The sequence below is a fragment of the Nannobrachium achirus genome (assembly GCF_963921795.1).
Source record: "Nannobrachium achirus genome assembly, chromosome: 14".
Lineage (NCBI taxonomy): Eukaryota > Metazoa > Chordata > Actinopteri > Myctophiformes > Myctophidae > Nannobrachium > Nannobrachium achirus.
In genome coordinates, this window is record NC_137821.1 from 30,273,980 (window position 1) to 30,288,240 (window position 14,261).

Here is a 14,261-nt window from a genome sequence, read left to right on the forward strand (position 1 = left end):
TGTTTGAGTCACTCTGGCCTCTGTGTTTAGAATGGAGGAGGCCACAGGGTTCAGCGGAGATGCATCGAGTTTATGGTCCATCTTAACTTTGATGCCAGCATCTGGGAACAGCAGTTTTCTCTCACGCAGACCCACAGGACGAACGGCAGACAGATGAGTCAATTAACTGAACTGATGTAGAAATCTCATCTTGTTGGGATTTCCCCCCTTCGTCAGACTCATTATAGATATTCTTCCAGAGAAATTTATTTCATGTATTTCATGGAGGATGAGCTGTTGATTTCAGGGAAGTTGTGTGGCTGACCTGATAATAAGAAGCTGAGTTGGTACTGAAACCTCTGATGCAATGTCATGCCTTGAAAAATAAGGTCACGTTGTTCTGTGTTCTAGTTGAATGGGTAGATGGTATGACGGTGACATTTGCACTAATGCAACCAGAGTGACACTGAAGAGCCAAATAATGTATTTCCTGATGTTTTTGTTGTTGTTGTTTTTTGCGGTTTGTAGGCCCACAATACCTACTGTCCAAAACAGAACATATTCATCAAAATAAGTGTTCTTTCAAGCCTTGTGTGACATGATGGGAAGCCTGCCCAATTTGCATGCCCGGCTGACCAGAGGCCTTGTGACAGATGACAGGTTTCCCACTTGTTTCATCACTTCATCATGTGCACAATAATGCATGATTGGCGTCCACTTGTTCAAATGGAACCAAGAAACAGATTTTCTAGTTCACTGATCCTTCACTCAACAACATTTAAATGGAATATTTTAGAGTTGCAACACAAAACCTATTTAATGAATAAAGCGTTATTTTTTTTACCAATCTCTTATGTAGAGTTCATACAATATAACTAGTCTTCGGTTGTTGCAGGTGGTCTCCCTTCTCTTGTACACTGACAAAGTTAGACCCTGCTGTCAGGTAGCACACCTATTGGTTGGACTGCATGAAGCATATAAGCACTTTATCTCTCCTGGCCAAGCAGGATTCTGTCTTGAAAGAGCAGTAGAACCATTGGTAAACTGAGTTGCCTTCACTTGTTGGGAAGTCCACTTCAACCAGTCTACCTATTTTACTGAAGGATGTGCTTAACTCTCTTGCCGTTTCAAACACGAAGTGTTCTTTCCAAATGCCTGGTACTCGAAAACTATCAAGCAAAGGCTGAAACAAAACTCCTGGAACCTCAAAAGTAGCAAAGATCACACTAAACCTCTCTGTTTTTCTTTTTTTTTTTTATCATCCCATGTGCACAGAGAGAAGAACAGAGGCTAGCACTGACGAAAGCTACTCCCAAAAAGAAGCCTCGCCGCCTGGGACCCCTGTCTGCCTCACTGGCCAGGAGGTGATGGATGTGGAGGGAGTGTGTCTAGAGGAGGGGGTGCTCTGCACATCCCAGGGAGAAGACACCGAGCTCAGCCTAAGCTTCCAAGGGTATGTAGCCGAACTCAGGCAGTGTCAGAGCAAGATGAGGAATGCTCAAATACCCTGCAACGGCCGAGACCCAGCGGAGGGAATGGACTCCAACACAGACATTTATAAAGCTACAATAGTTTGAAGGGAACCATCTGCCACTCCTGCACTTTTCTAAGCTCAAGGCACTGTCTTTTGAAGGAAGATATAGGGGAAAACAATGGATTAGTGTTCAAAGCTGTTCCAATCCTGAAAAAAGAGGGAAATTTTAATTTTATGGTGATATTTTTATGGTGATAAATTGTATATTTGTTAATTGTATTCTGGTGTTCTCATGAAATTCTGAGTAATTTTGTTTAGATATTGTTCAGTAATTAGGAACAAATCAAGGTGTTTTTCCTGTACAGTAAATAGTCATTATTATGACCTGTGTTATTTTGAGGATGGCCACAGAGAAACGCATACGTTCTTCTGAATGTAGATGCAAAGGTTCTTGGTTTTAATATTTCTGGGGAAATAATCACAGTTTAGTTTAACTGGGTATTTCTCTATTTTATGGTTCATACTTATTTTACAATGAACACACAACTGGTACTTTGTGTATAAAGTAGGCTATTGTCTGTCTCTGTGGTTTCCAGTGGCTTTTTGTTTGGTCGCTCAAATTGTCAAATGAAGAAAAAAAGATGGTTGACTGTTATTTGAATAAATATTTTTGAAATCACAAACTTTCTTTAAGTGTTGACCTTATTGCAACGTGTAGGTTGGAACGACAGAGGCATGCATCCTATGCCATCCCCAAGAACTCAATGAATGCAAATCTCCTGTGATCTCATGTCTTATGTAAGACCACAAGACCATCACATTCCAACATTTGTCCATTTGGTATGGCCAGCTAAATGTGTTTGCCAAGTTAGTCAGAATTGTCAATAATTAACGGTAGCCTATCTAGCTGAGAAGTGCACACTAGATTCGCCTGGAGGTCTTAAGACAGTGGTTTTCAAAGAGAGGCCTGCAGGTGTGGACTCCCATGGGGTTCCTTGAGGGGAATTATCGTGGATTTCATGAGAATTCACTTTAAATTCTTAGAATACAAAAAAATGCAATAATAAAATACAAAAAGTGCCCACACCTATTCTAACAATATGTTTCAGCATCTTCACTATTTCTCATGTGTGTACACATTTATGGCATTTAGATTAACGGTTCTCAAACATTTTCATGTAGAGAAAATGTAATAGGTAGCTTAGGCTAAATATTACAAAGACTCATAGACCTATGAGAGAAGATGTTTGTTATAGATTTAATACACAATTGTAGGCCTACACTACACCTGTCTATATAGGCTAGTATAGGTGGGGGAATGAAGGAGAGTGAAACCAATGACATTCATCCACAAAAGTAATGTTCCTCATTTTGCTGCATATGGGGATCCTGGAACCCCCTCCTCAAGGACCACTGGACTTTGAGAAAGTGATTTTTAGACAATTAAATTAAAATGAATCCCTTAAAGACATTGTCACAGTTAGGGTCCAAGCCAAGGCCTAGCTAGGTAGGTAGGCTAGTGAAAGTCAATTTGGGGACTGAGCAGATGGAAAGACAAGTTTGAACCCCCACGGAATAATATGGCCAGCTGTCCAGCCCAGTAGGAGCATCTGGACTCTTCTGGAGAGAGCTTATTGCAGCCGGTGAAAATGAGCGGTTATCATTATTATGGGACAAGGGCTTTTCCTGCCGCAGCATGCCACAGCTGGAATGTTGACAACACACGCGGTGCCGGTGACCGAGGAGAAGAAAGAAGGGATTCCGCCCCCTCGGAATTCTTTGAAATTTCCACTGCATTGAATGGGGATCCGCTCCCAAGAGCATAGACTACATGTTGATCGTAGGCGGCTGGATAACCCGTTTAAAGAAGAGACATCATCCCAGGATAGAGAGAATGTATTAGATAGACAAGTCAAGTTCAATGACGCAACAGGTTTACTCAATACACTTAGAAATCGCGAGGGACGGGATAACACTTGCAGGTTTCCCCAAGTTTTCTATGACCAAAGGCTGGCTGAGGAGCTCGAAGCTGACAGATATAACGTGAACGTGACACCGCGACATAAAGGAAAGGAACGCTTGTGAGTTTGCTCATAATAGCCTTATCAAGGACCACTCCAGGCAGATTCACATATGGCATACGTTCTGTTACTTTTCATTCCTTGCGTCTTTAGTGTACGGACGGTAAGTGGATCTTTAACATTATGATTGATAATCTTGGATTACATGATTTATTACAGGCTAAACTTTGCTGAACTTTGCGAAACACTGAGAGAACACTGCGAGATAATTATTTCCCCCCCTTGATTTCAGCGAATAATAGTCCCTGGACACGAAACGGTGACCACTAGAAATGCTGACACGGACAGCAAGAAAGGTAATTAATCAGCAAAGAAAAACCATATGTAATTTATGTGGCTTATCTTAACATTTAGCCCTACACCAACTCTGTTAATAATACTTTTGGCGGTGCAGCAATGCAGTGCAGGAGTAGTCTATGATTGTTTATGCTGGCCTGTATCCATAAACCCCCCTTTCATAACAGAGCAACTATTTGGCTCTAGAGAAGGCCATAAGTGGGAGATTTATTCTCTCCTATCTAAGGCCTCCATTGTGAATAGAGAATAATTACATGCAAAGTTCCCAGATTTGGTGACAAAATGAAAGGATTCTTTGTCTCTTGAGGCTTGTGGAGACACCTGCTTTCTGTCAAAAGAGTCAAGATGTTTTTGGGGGGATGGACAGTTACACATTCTTCTTGTCTTGAGTTGAGTTGAGTCGACCAGAATCACATGTTTACAGGTAGGCCTATAGGTTAAACAAGTGGGTGAATATTTTACATTAGGCCTATACATTTCTTTTGTGCTAGCTCCGTCATTTGTTTTCAGGAAAGGGAAAACATAGGGTAGCAGAGATAGAAACACGTCTATGTTATGTTATAGGCCTAGTATTAACCTTCAAGTTATACCAATTAGGATGTTCATGAATCATGGCACGTCTTTCAGACATTCATTTATATTCCACGTTGCTCCCAAAAACAACTCACCTTTGCTCTTTTTCAGCTTAAAAAGTGAGCTGTTTCAGGGGAGCCAGACGGTCACAGAAAGTATAAACTTGTCTTTACTCTCCCTATAGTGCTCACTCTCAGGGGCAGAGAATGTACGTTCCCATTTCGTCAGGGTGGAAGCGTTCATCATCATTGCATCACCACTGGATCCTCAGCACCTTGGTGAGTCCCTGTGTGACGGTGCTTACCTGCCCATCACTCTCCTGCACTGCTTTGGTTACACAAACAAACACAGCCACTGCCCATAGAGTACACAGATGCAGCATTGCTACATAGTTGTTTTAGTCAAAGAGACAACTTTAGTGGGCACACATGGCCTATCCGCGTCCAGCAGATTACCAAGCGTGTCTATGAAGGGAGCGCTCGTTTTATGGTTAGATGTCACAGTTATTGTCCACGACATTAAGTTATTGTCCACGACATTGCAAGCGGCGCGAAGGCCAGCGGACCTTGGTCCTGCTCTTCGCCCCCGAGCGCCGCAGGAGTTACGAAGCCGTGGTGAATGCAATCGTTATATTTACGGCCTGGGCAAGCGCACGATAAACGCAATGATAATTGGGTTTTGGTGCACCTCGCGCGGTCCAAGTGACTAGAACCGAGCGCTCCCTACGTCCGGTTCAGCCAATCACAGGGGGCTTGGGGGAGACCGGAACCAGACCGGAACAGGGACAGCCTTGGGCATACGCCAGACGCCTCTCTCCCTCTCAAATTCTACCATATTTGTGGGGACATTTGGCCCTTAGAAGTATAGTAATACACCTCTCTCTCACTCACTCACTCACACACACACACACACACACACACACACACACACACACACACACACACGCACAGGGTTGTCATGATCATAACATTGATGATTGACATTCAAATAATCGCGAATTGCAACTTAATTGTGTTATTGACCACATTAAAAACACAAATTGCACAGCTTAGATATGAGAAGAAAAAGCTTATAGAAAGGAATGACTGACAATGACTGCTACCAATAATCAAAATAAATAATGTGCTATGGCCAGTACTCAAAAATAGTGGAATATAGGGGCGCCCGCTGACCTGGCAGTCCAGGCACATACAACATAGGCTCTGATGCCTGATGATGCGGTGTGGGTTCGAGTCCCGATTCCTTTTATGCGGGTCTCCCTCACCCTGTTTCCTGTCTATGTCTCCACTGTATACAATCAATAAAGGCAGAAAAGTCCAACAAAATATATTTAAAAAAAATAGTACCGGCTTTATACTCTGCCTCTCCACTTGCAACTTTAGATTGGGGGGGGGGGGGGCACACATCTTGGCTTAGCACGCACCTTGCAAAAGTACACCACTCGTCTCGCCACCCTACCTATATGTCTATATGATGTGACCGCAAGATGGTCTAATTGGAATCTTTCAGAGAAAAAACAACTATTTTCGGTTCCATATTGAGACACAAAGCATGAATACAATTGAGGGCCGCTGAATCAACATCCAACTGGGCGGGTAGTTACACCTAATTACAGCCTTCACTCCTGAGGGATTTGTTCTGTAGTGTAATCAGGAAACATAATGCAATCGTTAACCAGATAAATGGGCTAATTGACTTGTGCAAATTGCTCATTGCTAAATTACTTGCATGCCTAGTGTCCATTTGCCTGTTGACCACTTAAACCCTATATATATATACGTTGTTGACTGGAATCCCCCAGGGTTCTATATTAGCCCCCTCATTTTTTTTCGCTGGCAAATGCCAACTCTCTTGGCCCGAAAATAGGCGATCTTCAATAGCCCAGAATAGGCACGCTAGGGTTCAAGTGGTTAATGCTACAATAGTTTATCTTGTACGCTTATAAATGGCTGTCATTCTTAGCAGTCAGGTGTGTGTGCGTGTGTGCGTGCGTGCATGCGTGCGTGCGTGTGTGTGTGTTCTTTGAGAGAGGGGGGGGGGGGGGTGTAAACAAAACCACTAATAGTTTTGACAAGGAGTGCCACAGATTATGTCATCATTCTCTTCGGTTGTGACATAGATGATGACAGGAAGGGTGGGTCTTATTTAACACAGTCACCCAGAAGCAAACCGCAATACGCTGAAGTTGCACTGTTTGTTGTGGGAGATGATTTGTGTGTTTGCGCTTGCATGAGTGTGTGTCTGATTATCATGACCTCACAGATTCATCACAACTTCACATAATTGCACCATCATGCTGATAACTAAGTGGCGTAGAGGTTCTGTGGGGTAACTTGGTGCATTCTGAATGACTGGATGGTGCGTGAGGGGGATGATAAATTAGTCATCCATATCGTCACTGTCGGGCAGAATCCTCATATTTCCAAGTTTCAAATGTGTATGTTTTTTTTTCTCGTAAAATAAAGCTCTACTTCATCATACAAGACTGTCGCACAAAACTAGTGAAAATAGCAGATCTACAAGTATACGCCTCGCGATGCGAGGCGTTGTGTGCTTGTAGAACGGCTATTTTCACTACTTTAAATCTTTTTTAAATAATAACAAAAAAGGAAGGTTTTGGACATACAAGGTTTCCACCCAACAATGACGATATTAGTCGGTCATTGTTGAACAGTCTGTTTGAGTAATGAAACTGGCTACAAATGATGCAGTGCCTACAAGGACAGAGGCTGTATCAATGTATTGTCATTACAATGTAAAATACGGGTGTATTAATTTAACTTTGTAACGGCCCATTAGATCAGCCGTTCCCAACCTTTTCTGAATCAGGCCCTACTTGAGAATCCTGCTGCGTGCATTTTTAGATGTAATGATCTATCATTTGTTTGTGTTCTGGCCTGGGACAATGGAACACTGACGTAGTATACTTCTTTTCAATTGCACATCTCACAAAGCCTTGAATTCATGTATATTTTTCTGTTTTTGTCGCATTCCCAAGCCAATAATTTGATGATCGGCAGAGTCTCCGCTATGAGACTCAAAAAGTCATCTACTGCAGTGGTTCTCAACCTGTGGGTCGGGACCTCCAGGGGGGGTCCCCAAATTATTTTTGGGGTCCCCTGATGATTAACTTAATGTGCAACATTATTTTCTCACTCAACAGTAAACAAACCAACATAAAGTTTAAGTGTATAGAGCAGGGGTCCCAAAACTTTCAGCTGAGTTTGGCGTACAAATGTAGTCTGCTGAGCTAACAGTCCACTTTTTAGCTTTGAGAGTTTGTCTGCTCGCATTTGGCCTTGCAAGATATCATACTTGTCTTTGTGACGGGATTCATAATGTCGGCGCAGATTGTATTCTTTGAATACCGCCACCGTGTCTTGACAGATGAGACAAACAGCCTTTTCTTTGCATTGAACAAAAAAATTATCGTGTGTCCACTGCGGGTTAAATACCCTGCATTCTGAATCAATTTTTCTCTTAGTCTTACCCAACCTTTTTGCCATTATTCCGTTCTGGGGGGCTCACGTTCACGTTCTATGACTGGGGCAAAGTGAGGTTGTAGTAGCAACATTTTTTTTTTTTTTTTGGTCATTGTTCAGGGGAACGGGTCAAATGTGGAGGGGGGCCGTGTCCGGCCCCCGGGCCTTAGTTTGGGGACCCCTGCTCTACATATTTGCCAAATGCCATGAACGTGTCACTTTGCATGTATGATTTAGAGGCAGAAGAATAATTTGCATGAAACTGCAATATTCAGTGAATTATTAAAAAATAATGTTTCACTTTAAAAAAAAATCCGCCGAGACAGATCTGACCGTATTGGTCCAAAGTTCATGTAAAAAATGTTTTGCGCACGTGACGCGAAAATCCCAGGAGGAGATAGATTTTTACTGTTTTTCATATAATTCAAAATGGTGGGAGAAGTAAAGGTCAGAGGTCAAAAGTCAGAGTGTAAAAGTTGTTCGGCATGAGGAGACGCATAAGTGTATAGAGGGTACAGTATATGCACATTTCTAAAGTGACAATTTAAGGACCTCTAATACCTCTAAAATTATTAAACATTGGACAAATTGTCAAATATTAGAGGCAGTAATTGTGAAAATAGCCGATCTACATGTTGTGAGCATGTACTGTAGATCGGCTATTTTCACAATAGAACCATTTTATACAAAATGTAATGCCTCAACTCTTAGTGGCTGTCAGGGTGGGGGGTCCCCAGTTCAAATATGATTATTTTACCAGATGTCCCGGTCATCAAATTATTGGCTCAGGAATGCAACAAAAACAAAGAATCTCCATTAATTCAAGGCTTCGTGGGGTGTGATAGAAAATAAGTAATGTTTGGGGTAAACTACTCCTTTAAGTTGCTATTTAGCAGTATCACAATGAAAACTCACTTTTCAAGATTTGAAAGAGAAAATATCAAAATAGCAGATCTGCAATCTCACAACGCATGGGGTTGCACGTCTGACACGTGAGCTTGAAGATTTTTGCTGAATGTTTACAAGAAAAGGACGCTAGGATTTTGTTTATTAATTGAATAGGCCTATTTTATTAGTCCGAAATGTAAACAGCACAGAGGTACAGTAAGACATTTAGGCTATAATGATATGACAAAAATAATCAATTGTGGGTTCATGTGATTAAAAGGCAGCATTACTGAATGTTTTCCTGTGTCGTATAGGTGCTCTCTCACTCACAATTTTGACCGGGACTTGCAGTGGGGATACTGTGCACCTGAAGTTTCCCAACCAAATGGTAGGTTTTTTATTTATTTTCACAAAATGTAATTTTAAAGAATATATATTTATATTTTTAAATCTCTCAAAATTCTCATTCTCAATTAAAATTTTTCGCCCTTCTTCTTAAGCTTCATTTACATTTTAATTCTGAATTCATTTGTTTCAGTTTTTGTGCACACATCTAGACGGATCACAGATCCATGTCAGGTGAACCCATGTCAAAACGGTGGCATCTGCACGCTGGTTCCCCACAAACAGTCATTTGAGTGCTCCTGTCCCGAGAGCCTCACCGGGAGACTGTGTGAACAGAGTAGGTAGCTTAAATGGCTTTTTCTTCCCCACCTTTTCTTCATGACATGACAGGTTTTTATCTTTAAAAAAATAGTCCCACAGTAGCTGAGACAAGTCAACAGTCGGATATGAGTCAATAACAAATGTGTTTGACTTGTCGTTCATTGGAGCTTTCGTGTATGTTGGATAGTTTTCAGAACAGAAATCAGCCGCAATAGTGAAATCGGTCAGTCATGCAGTGTGATGCTCTATTGACCTGTTCCTATTCCTCACTTGTCAGTTGGCACATTTCAAAGAGTTGCTGTCTTGCTGTCTTTTCAGATAAGTGCTACGAAACCATACACCTGCGTTATTATGACATCGGAGAGTCCTGGGGAAGGATTCATCTCCGTAATGTGGAACAGTGCACGTGTGTGGCAGGGGAAACCAAGTGTGAGAAAGTCCGTTACACAGGTGAGACGTGCTTTTTCAGCCATTGTCGTGCCGCTCCCTCTGTGCCTGTGTTTCCTCTTGTTACCTTTTGTTGGAAAAGTGAGTGAAACTCGATGAGGCGTTCTATGGACCATAACTTTAAAGCCTCCATAAACCTTTCAGATGAGCTTAGCTTTCAAGACCCTTTTCTTGTGTTAACCAATTAAGACCTGAGGCCGAATCTACAAATGCCTTCCAAATCAGTAATTCTCACACTTTCTAGAGTTCAAAAATAGCAGATGTACAAGCTCGCAGCACAACACTTTGTGACGCACTGTTTTGTAGATCTATTCTAGACGGATCACTACACCACTTTTCAACCTATCTTCATATAATTGGTCCTCATTAATAACATCACTAGGAAGATGTTTTTTTTTAAGTAGATAAAAAAAAAACATTTCGATCTTTATAATCGCGAGAGCAATGGCTTCCATTATAGTATGGTATGGTTCCTTTTCAGGAATAGAAGTTTCTATTAGCTTGGATTCCCCATCGATGATTTTACTGGCCCACAGCCATCCTAAGGGACACAGACCGAGTAGAAAAGAATGTGCTATTTTATCATGAACATTAGTTCAAGATAGAGGACCAATTATATGAACATAGGTTGAAAAGTGGTTAAGTCTATTTTTAAATAAATAAATGGCTTTTGAAGTTGTGTTCCGCAGTAAAATCTTATGTAAAGCTCTACAGGTTACTGAATAAAGGAAGGGGTTTGTTTATCAGATTGAATGGACTCCAAACACTATAAAACCAGCTTTCTTATAACATACTCTAAAAGTGCTTCCTGCCAGACTGAACACTTCGTGGACTGTCTGAAAAAGACAATAAAAGGTTATTGTCTTTTTCATCACACCTCTGGGAATATGAGTATCGGGTCTCTTCCTAAACCCTATGAACCTTTTCATTTTCTTCCCAACATATTGACTAGGCCCCAGGGACCAGGCTCTGGCTGAGCACCTCATGCAGCAGGTATCAAAGAAAGTCCCTGCCCACACTTTGATCAAGTCTCCTTTGCTACAAGCGAGTAACGTTGCCGTGAAAAAAGAAAAGACAGATGATATGACTCACTGTGACTCAGGAATGGTGTTCGGGACACACCTCATTGGTCCTTCAGGTGCTTTCATCTCAATAGGGGGATGGATGTTCACGGGTATTTGGAAAATTCCCTGACAAAAGAAAAGAAAAAGAGAAAGTAGTCAAGGTATCTTTTCACGCTCCTTGGACCGAAGCGGTTTGCCATGGTATTCACTATAGCTTGATTTAAATGGAAGTTAAGCAGGCTAGAAGCAAATTGCTTCTGTTACTGTGTATCTAAGTAACGTGTGACAACAGAATGTTGAAAAGTGTGCAAATGTATCGGTACTAAAGTAAGTACACTCAAAGAAAAGTTTCAGCACTACAGACCACAATAAATGAAGGAATTTTAGAAACCTAGTGGTACTTTTCAACATGATTCTGTTTCATAACAAGAACACACGGGTCAACAGAAAACAAAATACCATAGTAACGTCAGTTGAACTGACTTTCACTTGGCAAAATATTGGGGTAAATTGTTTACTCATCAAAGATATTTTTTATGAGCTCTTATTTTACACAATTTGTACTTAAATTGTGTTATTACATTCTTATAGTATCCTTAACATGTTGGAATACGCTCATTGTAGGTATGTAAAGTGCTAACTTTATTGAGCTTGTCCCTTAATCCCAGAAGCATCTCAGAGGGTGTGGAGACTCTGGCTCATGCAGGCTGGTGTCAGTTTCCATACTGTTACAGTCTATGATGGCTCTTAAATGCCCTAATGAGATCTTTGATCTATTCACTGTTGTGTGACGAGTAGATTGATAACAGTTGCTGTGTTCAGTCTGTGTTGGCAGTATTTGGTGCATACTAAAGCTTTTCACGGGCCCCCCGATTCGGAAATTACTAGAGAGGACACGAGACCCGGTCCATGTTTTTTCATAATCAAACGGTCGATTTGCCTCGGGTTGTCTATCATTATGTGTTACTTTAGTGTTACCTGAGTTGTTCTGAGAAGACCCTTAATACTGTGTGACTGTGTGTGCGGCGCGCTGCACTGATGAGGAGAGAAACGTAATGAAGTGCTGTTTAACTTGTGCAATGTTTTTGGCTGGTCAGATTACTGTAGCGCAACAAAAGAAAAGTTGAGCTACGCTGCACAATGCATGCGTAGTTGTGTACCCTACTGCAAGGCAAGCCAGCCAGCTGATTAGAAAACACCTGCGTACTATCATGACAAACACACCGAAAATAACGTACGTCTGGACATAGAATAGCCTAAATCGATCCTTTCTCTGTTAATACGGCTTTTGTTTTGATGTTAATAGTATAGGTTCCATGGCAAACATTAGACAATAATAAGGCTACATTTATCCAACACAATAAAGTTTGCACCTTCTGTTCTGACTTCTGACAGTGCCTGTCAATCAGTGGGACAGTGCACCACAGCAGTGAGTGAGTGAACCTCGGCACATGAAGGGCAGAAGCATGCACAAGGAGCTTTAATAATCATAAAATGGTCGGGTCTCTCGGAATCTCTGAAATAACCGGATTTCGGGACAAATTTCATGGGTTACGGTGCAGTACGGATCCGTAAAAAAAGAAAGAAAGTCGCAACGGCTCGGAATCTGACGAAATTGTTACGGGGCCACTCGGGTTTGGATTTGTCATTTGATTATTTTTTGGGGAACCTGTGATTTTTGCCTAAACAGTAAATATCTGGTTAATAATCTATTCTACGGCAATGATAGCAGAATAATAACTATCCATTGGAACACAGGTTCTTTTTTTCCCCAGAAAAGTTACTGCTTTGGACGTACATGTTTCTCCACCCAACAGTTATGATTTGAAGGTAGAGGTGTTTTGCTGATGTGGTGTGTGTCTGCATGTCTGTCTGCAGCGTGCCAGGCGAACCCCTGTGAGAACGAAGGAACCTGTCGAATGATCACCGCCACTGGGGAGGAGGTGTGCAACTGCAGGCCCGGCTACACTGGACCACACTGTAGCTTCGGTGAGTGCGGGGCATTGGAGACGATGACACCACACAGAACCATAATAGATAGGACTTAAGTAAGTGGTCAAGCCGAACTTCCTAACTATAACAGTGTTAAATAATGCTGCTATAGCTTGACACAGCTTGCATTTTACTCACCTCAATGAGAGCAATCTATTACTCACCCCATGGAGAATTGAATTCATGGATATATTTTTGTTCCTAAGTCAATAATTTGATGATCAGCAGTGGTTCCCTATGGAGACACAAAGAGCCTGCTTTGTTCTTTTTTTTTTTTTTGCTTAGTGGGAGACACAAAGAGTCTCCTTAAATTACTGGCTTGGGAATGCGACAAAAACAAAGGATATCCATGAATTGAAGTCTCCATGGGGTGAGTAATCGATAGAGAAAAAGCCCCTACTGTACATTGACTTAAGATTTCCCCAGGTGTATGGGTAGGCGGAGATCTCTGATTGGCTACACGAGGCTAGCAGTGTAGGCTACTACCTATTGGTCATTATGGCATGTCTGCTGAGTAAGCTGTTTTTCTAGCTCACTATCATTAATTAAACATCCAAGCATCAGATGTGTGCTGTACCGACGACACACCTTCATAATTTATGAGTCATATCATCTACATTTACATAGTCTACTCTGCACCCTCGCAGACATGAGTGCGTGTGTGTGTGTGTGTGTGTGTGTGCGCGCGTGTGCGTGCGTGCGTGCGTGCGTGCGTGCATGTATGTATGAGTGTTAAGGAGGTTAAATTAATTAAAGCCGGTGGCAGCATGACCGAGCACCTTTTAACTACCAACGCACCCATTATAACCACAGTTGTTATTGTAAGTGGATGTGAGTAGATGTTTTGGCAGACTTGCATGGACTAATTCCAATGTTTTGAAAAGTACAGGATGATCACAGTGCTACCAGGCAGGTTGATTATACTTGTGTGGATCAAAAATAATATATTTTTAAAGATAGATAGATCTAGGTGTTTTCTGTGTGTGTGTGTGTGTGTGTGTGTGTGTGTGTGTGTGTGTGTGTGTGTGTGTGTGTGTGTGTGTGTGTGTGTGTGTGTGTGTGTGTGTGTGTGTGAGAGAGAGAGAGAGAGAGAGTGAGAGAGACAAGTGTGTTAGAATTTGAGAAATACACAGTGTGAGAACAATTTCCTGGACCTCACGATAGGTTGTGTTTGGTTAAATTGCTTACAATTAGGAAAATAAATCATATTTTCTATTGAGGTTAGGGTTAGAATTAAGCATTTAGATGTAAGATTTTAGGGTTAGAGTTATGCCTGATCCTCGCAGTTATCACACACTGAAAATAGCCAATCTACAAG

At 41.6% G+C, this 14,261-nt stretch overlaps 2 protein-coding genes across 2 annotated transcripts in view; both read left to right on the top strand.

Annotated features, from left to right (window-relative positions):
• The window catches only part of rgs12a (regulator of G protein signaling 12a), a gene marked incomplete at both ends in the record, with an annotated part of 53,750 nt that extends 52,194 nt beyond the window's left edge, over window positions 1–1,556 (top strand). The window contains 1 exon segment of the mRNA XM_080741203.1: window positions 1,300–1,556. Coding sequence (XP_080597329.1) covers window positions 1,300–1,556 — 257 coding nt within the window.
• Window positions 1,557–3,529: 1,973 nt separating this feature from the next.
• hgfac (HGF activator) overlaps window positions 3,530–14,261 on the top strand; it is a gene marked incomplete at its 3' end in the record, with an annotated part of 20,324 nt that continues 9,592 nt past the window's right edge. The window contains exons 1-7 of the mRNA XM_080741523.1: window positions 3,530–3,637; window positions 3,767–3,830; window positions 4,589–4,682; window positions 9,089–9,162; window positions 9,313–9,456; window positions 9,759–9,890; window positions 12,830–12,940. Of these exons, the coding sequence (XP_080597649.1) occupies window positions 3,587–3,637; window positions 3,767–3,830; window positions 4,589–4,682; window positions 9,089–9,162; window positions 9,313–9,456; window positions 9,759–9,890; window positions 12,830–12,940 (670 nt within the window). The 5' untranslated portion in view covers window positions 3,530–3,586. The remainder of the gene's footprint in view (window positions 3,638–3,766; window positions 3,831–4,588; window positions 4,683–9,088; window positions 9,163–9,312; window positions 9,457–9,758; window positions 9,891–12,829; window positions 12,941–14,261) is intronic.